At 44.2% G+C, this 12430-nt stretch overlaps 1 protein-coding gene across 4 annotated transcripts in view; it reads right to left on the reverse strand.

Annotated features, from left to right (window-relative positions):
* DPF3 (D4, zinc and double PHD fingers, family 3) overlaps positions 1-12430 on the reverse strand; it is a 279416-nt gene that overhangs the window by 216937 nt on the left and 50049 nt on the right. The window contains exon 1 of one of the 4 annotated variants that reach the window (XM_014539308.1): positions 5325-5413. The exons of the other annotated variants lie outside the window; for them this stretch is intronic. Coding sequence (XP_014394794.1) covers positions 5325-5344 — 20 coding nt within the window. The 5' untranslated portion in view covers positions 5345-5413. Of the gene's footprint in view, positions 1-5324; positions 5414-12430 lie in introns of those variants that run through there. 4 annotated transcript variants of the gene reach the window in all.

Genomic DNA, 12430 nt, shown 5'->3' on the forward strand with positions numbered 1-12430 from the left:
TCCACTGTTATCACCCAGCATCAACATCTTCAGTTTGATTCTGTCCTCCTTAGATATTTAATCTGGAGGTGGGCCAGATACAGAAAAAGGAGGTGGCAATATCCTTGAACAAAAGTAGCTATAAAAGGGCGTGGGAAGCAAGGAGAAGGACAAATTTAACAAGGAGGCAACCTCAAAGGAAGGGGAGGTGGAGAGGCTGCAACAAAGAAGTCAGCCTTCCTGCTACTTCCTCAGTCCCCACCAAGCCTCGTCCCGCCCCCACAGACTGAGCACCAGTAGCTCTTACAAGGGGAAAAACACTCCTCGCTATAAACCAGACTCAGTCCTGGCAGAAGCCCAGCCAGCAATAAGTTTCTGGGGTTCATTTCACAAGTACTTTAACCATCTTCTGACAGATTCCCAAAGGACTGAGTTTTCCTTGCCATCAGAGGTCATACGACGTGCGCACAGGGAGGCAACTTATACAGGAAGTGGTCCAAGCTCTCATTTTCAGATGGGGAAACTGAGACTCAGAGAGAGAAAAGAACTCGCTCAGAATCATCCAAGCCAGTGGCAGCGCTGAGCCAAGCACTCAAGGCTTCGGTTTGGCAATGATTTTTATTTGAGCCTCCAAAACATGCCCAGAAGAGGAAAGTGTATTAGGAACTAAACCTCACTCTTCCTGAAAATACAGATCATGGTTGCAGCCTGGATGAGGAGAGGATTAGCAAATTCTCGGAAGGGGCCATTGATCTAGTCCCATGGTTTCTCCATCCATTTGGAAACTCTGAAAATAAATCACCTTCCATAGGGGAATCGGCCGCTTCTTTCTCTGCCCCATCAGGCATCATCTGTGTTCGCCAGACTATTTGATACTATGTCCAAAATACAAAGAGAACAACCTTTAAAGACCATTTGGGGAAAGTGTGGGTGTGTGGGGGTGTGAGTACACATGTGCATAAAAGTCGGGGTGTGGGGGGAGAAAGAGAGAAAACTAATGTGGGAAAATGTTAGTAAATGGTGGAATCTAAGCAAAGAGCATAGGATGTTCACGGTACTATTTTGCAACTTTTCAGGAAGCTTGAAATTTTTCTAAGTAAAATTTTGAAGGAGAGAGATAAAGCACTAAATAATAATCTAAGTTAATTTTATTTATATTTTTAATATATTTTTATTGATTTCAGAGAGGAAGGGAGAAGGAGAGAGAGATAGAAACATCAATGATGAGAGAGAATCATTAATCAGCTGCCTCCTGACACACCCTTTACTGAAGATCAAGCCCCAAACCTGAGCATGACCAAGAATCAAACTGTGACCTCCTGGTTCACAGGTAGACACTCAACCACTGAGCCACACTGGCCAGGTGAAATTAAGTTAATTTTAAAAATTATTTGGAAAGGGCCAGGAATCACTCCTTTAGTTTCACTTGGTTTCTCTAAGGACTAACATTCTCAGAAAAAGTTTTCAGACATTACAGAGGTTAGACGTGTAGGCTCCAAACAAATGATGCAATGCTGGTGTTCATAGTAGCCAGTAGCTATGGCAGCCTTGGGATCCAAATCTGATTTCAAATATTTTGTCCCATAAGCTCCGAAAATACACATATGCTAGTCACATCACATTCTTGGTGTTTTGTGTTCAGAAAGTAACTAAAGTAACAACGGAGTATGGATGGGGCAAATGTCAGAAGTGTTCCAAGAGTCCATCACCTTTGCAATACAGGTGGTTTATAAATACAACAAAATTAAGTTTAATTTCTATTTAGTTTGAAAATTCTTTTACATAAATAAGTCCCGGAATCAAAATCCACACCCAACACAGCCACAATGTTCTCTATCCATAGTAGTATTTCATTTAGGCAATATTGGATCCATAATCCATCCCTGAAAATCTATCCCTAACCACATATATGAAACTCCTGCCAATGGAATGGCATTAAGTCATGGAGGCTTGAGGGAATACAACCCATTCAAGAAACCCAAAGGAATTTCTTATGGCTAACATAAGGGAATGCGAGGTTGGAAAGACAGGTAGAGGTCAGAACCAGGAGAGCCTGTATGCTAGACAAAGGAGTAGGAAGTTTAGGGAAATAGCTCAAAATTAGGGAGTGTGGTTGAAATAACAAAGATCTGAACTAAGGCAGTCAGAATGGGACTGAAGAACTGAGGACAAATTAGAAGGGCTATTGAAGAGAGCAAAGGAACAGCACCTGAGAAAGGGGGGCGGGAGCCCAAGACTCCCCATAGCTTTTTTGACTTTGTAGGTGGGGAATTCAGGAGGAGAGGAATGTAGTAAGTGCTGAACATACTGAGATTCTTCCTGGAGATGCAAACATGGAGCTCCAGAGAGAAGTCCAGGTTAGATATGTGCATGTTAGATAGGGAGTAATCAGCATATATGGAAATGGATGCCCTGGGTGTGGATGAAGTCAGCTGGGAAGGAACTGAGACCAAAATAAGAATTGGGTCAAGGAGAGAAACTTGGGGTGGGGGAGGGCAGGGGAAGGACTGTTAACAGGGAAGGCTAGGAAGAAGAGAACACCAAGGAGTGGCCTAACAGGCAGAGACTTGAGCCTGCTTTTAAGTGACTGGCTACACTCCCTCTCCACAGGCTGGTCACACCATGTTGGAGTATAGTAAGGATCCATGATGAGCTTCCTAACAACAAAAAGGCAAAGGATTTGAATAGACATTTCTCCAAAATATATATACAAATGGCCACTGGACACATGAAAATATACTACTCAGAAGAAATAAACAAAAAACAAGATACTCAGCATCATTAATCATTAGAGAAATACAAATCCAAACCACAATGAGATACTTCAGACCACTCGGATAGCTGTAATCACAAAAACAGATAATCACAAGAATCAGCAAGGATACAGAGAAACTGGGCCCTCACACACGGCTAGTGGGATTGTAAAATGGTACAGCCACTGTAGAAAACAGTCTGGCAGTTTCTCAAAAATTAAACGTAGAGCTATCCTATGACCTAGCAATTCCACTCCTAAGTATATACTCAAGAGATTTTAAAATATATGACCACACAAAGCTTTATACTTGAATGTTCATATTAGCATTATTCATCATAGCCAAAAAATGGAAGTAACCAAAATGTCCACCAACTGATGAGTGGATAAATAAAATGTGGTCTACCAATACAATGGATTATTCCACCATAAAGAGAAATAAAATACTGATACTGATACATGCTACACTATGATTGGACACTGAAAACAAGCTAAGTTAAAGGATCCAGAAACAAAAGGCTGCATATGTTCCATGGATATGAAATGCTCAGAACAGGGAAATCCACAGAGACAGTGAGCAGAGGCTGGGGGAAGTGGAGAGTGAGGAGCGATGACTTAATGGGTCCAATATTTCTTTTGAGGGTGATGGAAAATATTCTGAAATTAGATAGTAATGGTTGCACAATAAAACCCACTCAATTGTACACTTTAAAACACTAAAATCCAATGAGCTGCACACAGGTAAAATGGTAAACTTTATGTCATGTGAATTTTACCTCAATAAAGATTTTTAAGTAACTAACTCACTTCACAAAAGTTACCCACAGTCAAGAGGAGCGGGAGGGGCCATTTCCCTAGCTTGCAACAGGAACTTCAGATATTCTGACTAAAGAAGCCAAAAGAGCATGCTTCTCAAGAAGCCTTTAAATATGTTTTTACTGCTTTTAGAGAGAGAGAGAGAAAGGAAGAGTTAGAGAAAGAGAGAAACATCAATGAGAGACAAATATCAATTGGCTGCCTCCTGCACGCCCCTACTGGGGATCGAGCCTGCAATCTGGACGCATGCCCTGAGCAGGAATTGAACAGGTGAACTCTTAGTGCATGGGATGATGCTCAACCAACTGAGCCATACCAGACAGGACTCAAGAGACTTTTAAATGCCTTAAAATGTCCAGAGGTTGGGGGTGGGTGGCTCTGCTGAAGAGTAGAGATGGAGCATCCAGCCTCACCATAGCTACTCATGCCAAGGTCAAGTGCCTCATTTCTAAGACCCCACAATGCCAGGGTGACAGGGAGATAAACAAGCTATAATTTGACCTACAGAGAGACAGCAACCAGCATGACCTGGGCATAGTTACCCCCTAATATTAGAAAAGGAGGATGATTTCTGGGCCCAGGGTACCCAGAAGCCCCAGAATAGCAACCGCCTGGTTCATGCTCCTTAGTCAACTCTCAACCCCTTGCACTGTGTTCAACTTGACCTCCTGAGACAACATTCCAAGCTGTCCAGAGTGCCAGCATTCACCACCCATATAGCAGCGTTATGTCCACACAGTACATTGGGACATTGCTTTGAATCTTGTCTCTTTGGACTTTGGACGTAAGTTAACCTTGAAATTAGTATAACTTACATGGTTTACTCCAGTTCAACACCATCTGCTGCAAAAGTCAAGGCCAAAGACGCCGAGTGAAGGTCAGGAGATAGATGGTGCGTTTATCAGCACCTCCAAGGAGACCCTGACGCTGGAGCTCCAGGGCTCTGCAGAACTTCCTGCCGAAAATTTCATCTCTCTACTTCCCTCTTCACTGATGTGCTTCCTTCTCTTTTGGCTCCCTTCTCCAGCCAAACTCCCAGGGCAACCCTGGATAATAAACCAACAGAATGCAAATGCTTCGAGGGGGCGCACCACCACTCTACACAGAGACTGTCAGAGCAGGGAAGCGGGTCTGGAGTAGAAAGCGAAACCTCTGGCCTGCTCTAGCCACCGAGTAAGCAACACCTCCGCATGCCTCCCTGCTCCTGCGTCCCATGGGGAAAGTAGCACAATGAATCCAGGCCTCTCTTGGGGTTCTGACCACCTCGTGGGAAGATTATGACTGCTGTGGTTGCCATGCCTACTGTAATATCATTCTATCTGGGTGTACTTGTTTCCCTTTTCTCTAAAGGACACTCTCTTACCCAGTGCCTGGGAGCCTACTGGGAGCTCCAGCCCTTGTCCTATCCAGCTCCAGGTAAACCACAGTGTCCGGGGAGCTCAGAAGACTCTATAGTGCTAATGAGAGCAGAGAAGTGTTAGGAACAGTCCTAGGATGCAGAAAAACTATTGAAACTATTGACGCTGCTCAGTCTATCCCTATATTTGAGCAGAACCAAACAGAAGATAGATTGCACCTTCTCCTCTCAGAAATGCTAACAGGAGAGGGACATGTGGTGAGAACTATCAGGTTTACTTACTTGCTCAGAAGGAAGTCGCTTTTTAAGTAAAATAAATGCAAAGAAGAATAGGATGCAGGAAAAGGAGTACAAATCCCACAGTTTATCATGCACAGAGGAACGCAAAGGAAGAAAGGACAATATTTCCTAAATGATTACCTTTCGCACTGTCCATCCATAGATCGCTATGGGTTTCCCTGGGTTTCTACTGTGCGCCAGGTTCTGAAGACCTCGTCCCACGCTTTAAGAAACTAGTAAGATTACTCTTCCAAATCACAACTTTGTTCCACTGAGAAGATAAAGAAACGGAGGCTCTGAAAGACTGGGCCATGAGGCTCAGTCTGCAATCTGTGGGCCCAGAGTAAAAGTGTGGGCGTGGGCAGGCAAGTCCTTGAGTGAAGACGACAGCCTGCTGCAGGCTCTCTCCTCATTCTGTCCCAGGATCTGTGGGCTTCTGCTGGGCAGGGAAGGAAGGCAGCAGGCAGTGGCTTCCGTTCCAGCCGCTGCATCCCGCCAGGAGAAGGGCGGCCATCTGCCTCAGAGAGAGAGCAGGAGGGCCCAGGGAAGGCCGTCTGTGCAGCAGCCCACCCTCCGCGGTCAGGTTAACCTTCACGTAACAGGCTAGCTCCTGGAAGTCATCAATGCCATTGTTAAAACACAGCACCTGTCACACTGGAAACGTCCAGACTTATTCAATTTAAATGGCAACAACTGTTCATGTCAGCAGCCCTGTTGTTTTCAACCAAAACCTAACACACACCATTGGCCCTATCTTTCTAAATATATAATATGTCTCTTTTTGTTTAAAAATACATATTATGTATCACATTTTCTTTCAAGCATAAGCAAAAGAAAACCCCGATCTCCATTTTGTGAATGAGGAAACCAAGGCAAAGAAAAGAGAAGGGGTTACCCCAGGTGACACAGATTTGCAGAACGGAGATTTTTACCTTAAGTACCTACTTAGGGGCAACTTTGGCCATAGCACAAGCGCTCGGTGATTTGGGGAGAAGTCGCATTACCAGGCCACCAAACAAGACACTACTGTTAGTTCTTTTGTGTTTAGTGGGCCCCGGGGTGGGGGTGGTTTGGCAGGAAGAAATGGAGCAATGTCCCCATGAAAGGCCAAGCATTCACCCCTAAGTGGTTGCTGATCCAGCTCAGGGACCAGATGTCAGGCTTAGTAAAACCATCCTCCTTTTCAACACGCCCGTCTGCCTCTCACCTGTCCTGAGGTAGGTGTCCCGATGCCCTACTTTTCCACTGAGCCCTGCTCCCTTGGGAACAGAAGCCCGAACAGGCTGTTTCCCCCTCACCCAGGTGAGGAGCTTTGCTATCCAAAACTGGGCCAGCAAGTACACACAGGGAACACTCACTAGCAAAACCTATGAAACACACACACACACATACACACACACACACATGAATAGTGGGGTTATTTGTTTAACAAAAATAAAATTATATATTGTATGTCAACGGTAATTGAAAAATAAAAATATTTTTTAAAAATAGAATTATAGCCCAGCTGGTGTGACTCAGTGGCTGAGCGTCCACCTATGAGGGTCACGGTTCAATTCCCGGTCAGGGCACATGCCCAGGGTTGTGGGCTCAATCCCCAGTGTGGGGTGTGCAGGAGGCAGCCGATTGATGATTTCTCTCATCATTGATGTTTCTATCTCTCCCTCTCCCTTCCTCTCTGAAGTCAATAAAAAAATATTTTTTAGAAAATAAAATTATATATTAGATACACTCTCTTCCCTCTTTCTAAAAATTTTTTTCTGAAGTTATATATGATGTCAGAGAGGAAGGGAGAGGGAGAGATAGAAACATCAATGATGACAGAGAACCATTGACTGGCAGCCGTCACCCCCGACTGGGGATCGAGCCCACAACCCAGGCATGTGCCCTGACCAAGAATCGAACCATGACCTCCTGGTTCATAGGTCAACACTCAACCACTGAGCACACCGGCCAGCTCCTCCCTCTTGTTACTGTGCCAAAATCCTTTTAATGGTTCTGTAATGATCCATGGTAGCAAGGTACCATAGCTATTGGGCCATTTCCCTACTCATGGGTATTCGGTTTCAATTCTTGGCCACTACAAACAAAACAGCAATAAATTCCTTGTACATATATTCCTACCAAGGACCATTTTCTTTCTTTCTTTTTTTTATAATACTTCTTTATTGTTGAAAGTATTACATATGTTCCCCTTTTCCCCACTGACCCCCTCCCGCCTGCCCCCACGCCCACTCCGGGCCAAGGACCATTTTCTAACCAGACAAAATGCCAAGCTCCAGAATGTGGAAGCCACCCATCAAAAGGACCTCATGCTGAGCTCCAGGTACAGCACAGAGCCTTCAAGTTCCTCTTAGAAAAGGGCCCCTCTGCTCCTAGAAGCGCCAGTCCCACCTGGGCCTGGCCTCCAACCCCCAGTTCTTCCAGGGTCTTGCTGTGTCACGTCAGCCCTGCAGGTCTTAATTGTCCCATCTGTAAAATAAAATAAAGACTGCCCCATGCTGCAGGGTTTGAGAGCGCTTTTGTGAGAGATTTTTATGAGGAAGAAGTGTGTGAAATGAGATTGTTGCTATTGCTCTATGGCAGTGGTTCTCAACCTTGGCTGCACATTAGAATCACCTGGAAATCTTTTTAAAATCCTGATTTCTGGGCCTCATCCTCTGGAAATTCTGTTTCTTTGTTACTAATGTTGTGGCCTCACCCCATAACAAATATATATGTATTTAAAGAACTTCTACCTCTGCATTCCTGAAGTACTTTGCACTGTGATTGTTTACAACTAAAAGTCAGGACTGCAAGGAGGGACTTTTGACTCTCCATTTGCCCCGCCTGGTCAAATTCTGAAGAGGGGCAACTGTGATTGAAATTATGAGAGGAGTGATCCAGGGAGCAAATTTTGGAAAATCAATAATCTCACCGATATTTGATTTTCACTCAAAAGTTCCCTAAGCTCTAAATTCACTCAATAAAAGGTATAAGCATGTGGAGGGGCAGGAGATTCCTTCTTTTGCAAGGGGGGTGGGGGGTGGTGATTACTATTTTCTACCCTTGAAAATAAAGCAGACATTTTAGGAAAAAAATAATTCCTAAACCTTCCATTTCAGGTGGCAGCTCTAAAAGTCTTTCAAGAGCTTCCCAAAAAGAAATACTTAGCGCAACTCAAATGACTTTGCCTGGTTACCATATGGCTCGTACACATGAGAGGAAAGTATGTAATAAGAATGGTAAAAATCAGCAGAATTAGTGTAATGTTATTCTGCTTTAAAACTCAAATCATTTTGTTAACCAATGTCCCCCCAAACTCAATAAAAAGGAAAAAAAAATAAAACTCAAATCAAATCTGAATATGGAATAATTTTCTTCATCATAATCAAGCAGATGATTGGCACTTCTATTCTGGAAGAGCAATTGGCTGCATCTACTGCACTGCCCACCCTCTGGCCTAGCTATCCCACTGGGAGGTATGCACCCTGCAGGTCTCCAAAGACACATGCCAGCATGTGCGACTCACAGAGGTCCCCAGCTGGAAACTGCCGCATGCCGACCAAGAGCAAGACAGGCAGAGAAATCACACTGTGCTCACATGACAGAATCCTTTCCAGCACTAAGAGTGAACAACCTACAGCTATAGCCAACACTGTGGCTGAATCTCACCCCGTTAAAGGGGGAAATCCAGACACCACAGTGGACGTACCAGACTAAGATTCTGCTCCATGTGGTTAGAATCAGTCCAGTCTCCTTTGGCGGGTTGGGTAGGGGGTGCGGTAATGACAGGAAGGGGCACAGCTGGGCTTCTATCCTGCTGTTTCTTAATCTGGGTGTTGATGACACAAGTATGTTCAATTTATCAAAATGTATTGAGTTGAGCGTATGTGCACTTTCCTGTATGTACGCTATACTTTAATTTTTAAAACTTTACAAACTAAAGTCAATGGACAAACATGAAGGTGATTAAGAGTAACCAGGTGGGCAAGGCTCTTGGAGCCGGTTTTTACCTGGTGTGTATGTTCCAGGAGCGCTCCTGTCCATGCGAGTGTGGGGAGGAAGAGCATTCTGTGAGCAGAGGTGAAAAAAAAGGGTGGGGGGCGGGGAGGACACAGAAACTCGAGCTCTTTGAAAAAGAGCAGTTTTGCAAAATAGACGTGCAGCCTCCAACCCGGGTAATTAACATAATGCTCTACGCATTACAGGTGGACACAGGTTGCTTCAAAAACATTTAGGGTTCTTTTGTTTTGCTGCTCTTCCTTAGTCTGGAATGAGGAAAAAGAGCATAATTATTTTATATGGGAATCAAATTCATTTTCACAAACAGAAACTAGAGAGAAAATCTAATCAATGGTGACAACATGGGAGCCAGAGTTGGAAAGAGATTTTCTATAAGGCTCTAGACAGCGGTTCTCAACCTGTGGGTCGCAACCCCTTTGTTGGTCGAATGACCCTTTCACAGGGGTCGCCTAAGACCATCCTGCATATCAGATATTTACATTACGATTCATAACAGTAGTAACATTACAGTGATGAAGTAGCAACGAAAATAATTTTATGGTTGGGTCACAACATGAGGGACTGTATTTAAAGGGCCAGAAGCTTGAGAACCACTGCTAGCAAGAGGCAAACTTGGGTTTCTGTTCAGTTCAATGACAATACAGCTGACACACAGGGTTTACATATGGTAGGCATTGCTTACATACATTAACTCATTCAGTCCCATCTATGAGGTAGGGATTGAAATAATCCCCGATTTCCAGATTGGGACTGAGACCCAGAGAGGTTAAGTAACTTGCCCAAAGTCACACAGCTAGAAAGTGACAGAGCTGCAGTCTTGCTGGAGTCTGTGTTCTTTTGTTCTTTTTTTAATTTTGTATACATTTTTATTGATTTTAGAGAGGGAGAGGGAGAGAAAGATAGAAACATCTAGGAGAGAAAAACATCGATCACTGCCTCCTGCACGCCCCTACTGGGGATTGAGCCCACAACCCAGACATGTGCCCCTACGACAGGGAAACAAATCAGGGACCTTGTGGTGCACGGGAGGATGCTCAAGCAACTGAGCCACACAAACACCGGCTACAGTCTGTGTTCTTAACCATTATACGTATTGCTTCCTAATAAGCATTTATTAAGTCCCTACTAGGTGTTGGACACTACGCTGAATAAGAGAGGTTCTGAGATATAAAAAACACTGGTCCGTGGGTTACAAAGGTAGTCCATGTAGTGACGAGGATCACACAGGCATCCAGAGGTCTAATTTCAGAAGGAAAAGCTAGAACACTCTCTGTAAATGCCCGGATATTGAGTTTTCATTTACTAAAAAGCAGTGCCCACTTTCTCACTAATATTATTCTACTCAGTAGAGTAACTTGTAAGAACAAACATTCCTTGACACCCGCCCCATCCACCCCTGGGTCATGAGACTCAATAAAACTCTCTTCATTTTGATTGGGGGTGGGGGGTAGGAACAACCTGTAAATGTTTGTTTATTTTTCCTGAATTGCCCTCTTCTGTAAAGAGGATTGCTCACCACTCACCCAGCAGGCTGGAATACAGAGCCTCCCAGAAGGTCAGAGAGGCCCACTTTATTAAAAAATGAAGAAGTGCAAAGTAGGATTACAATCATTATTGGCACATTTATTTATTTTTAATATATTTTTGTTGACTTCAAAGAGGAAGGGAGAGGGAGAGAGAGATAGAAACATCAATGATGAGAGAGAGTCCTTGATTGGCTGCCTCCTGCATGCCCCACATTGGGGATTGAGCCCCCAACCTGGGTATATGCCCTGACTGGGAATCGAACCTCTTGTTTGATAGGTCAATGCTCAATCACTGAGCCATGCCAGCTGGGCATTATTGGCATATTTAAATGATCACACTTAATAAAGTCATAATTTTCACATACACACACACAAATTCAAATCCTATATAATAAAAGCCTAATATGCTAAGTGTCCAGTCATCAGTCATCCATTCAACCAATCGAAGTGTAATATGCTAATGATAATGCTAAGGCCACTCAACCGCTCGCTATGACGTGCACTGACCACCAGGGGGCAGACGCTCCAACTGGTAGGTTAGCTTGCTGCTGGGGTCTGGCTGAGTGGGATTGAGCAAGATGGGCTGGACACACCCTGCATCCCTCCCTGGCCCCAATCATGCACCGGTGGGGTCCCTCAGCCTGGCCTGCACCCTCTCACAATCTGGGACCCCTCAGGGGATGTCAGAGAGCCAGTTTCGGCCCGATCCTGCAGGCCAGGCTGAGGGACCCCACTGGTACACAAATTCATGCACCAGGCCTCTAGTATAATATAAGATGATTATGATCTCAAGAGAATTACAGGACCTATTATTTTAAATATTAATTCAGAGTGCTCCATGGATGTTGTGATACAGGCAGACTAGCGTTGACACTTTTTTTAAACATATATTTTTGTTGATTTCAGAGAGAAAGGGAGAGGGAGAGATAGAAACATCAATGATGAGAGAGAATAATTGATAGGCTGCCTCCTGCACAACCCCTTACTGAGAATTAAGTCTGAAACCCAGGAATCGAATCGTGACCTGCTGGTTCATAGGTCAATGCTCAACCACTGAGCCACACTGGTCAGACTAGAGTTGACACTTTTTGATGAACACCTTGGTTATTACACATATAATATCATGCAGAGATAACATCAAAGTTTCGCCTGCGTTCTCCATGAATGGGAGATCCAAATTTAAACAGCTCACACTACAGCTTCTACCTCCTTGATAAGCCTTTCTTAAGGGAAAGAAAAGAAAAGATTAATCCCAGTGGTAAGGACCAGTGAAGGCCCAGTTGGGAACTAGTGATAGGGAAGAAATGAGCTTCATAGAACTGGAGAAAATGTGGGTGAAAACGCTGGGCCATGACTACCTACAGACACAGGCAGGCCAGGTGTCAGATCTTTGTGACACCCAGAGGTCAAAATCAAGAGGTCAGCTAAGGTGTCGAGAAGCAGACAGGAACGCAACCATTTGCCTACTTGCTCTTGAGCTAGCTCCTACCAGGGCCTTCAGCTTCTACACACCCCTTTAGCCCACCTCTGCTGGTCTCTCCACAGCCACAGGCGAGATCCTAAACACATATGAATCTTCCAACATGCGTTCCCTTCTCTGTGTCCATTCCATTTCCTATGAGTCAATTAGATGCTTTCAGAGAATCAAAAATGGTGCCCATTGTGACAGGTACAGCATCCAATGTTACTTTTCAGATTATTGGAAAGTCTGAATGT

The sequence above is a fragment of the Myotis brandtii genome, unplaced genomic scaffold (genome assembly GCF_000412655.1).
Source record: "Myotis brandtii unplaced genomic scaffold, ASM41265v1 scaffold213, whole genome shotgun sequence".
In the NCBI taxonomy this organism is placed as follows: domain Eukaryota; kingdom Metazoa; phylum Chordata; class Mammalia; order Chiroptera; family Vespertilionidae; genus Myotis; species Myotis brandtii.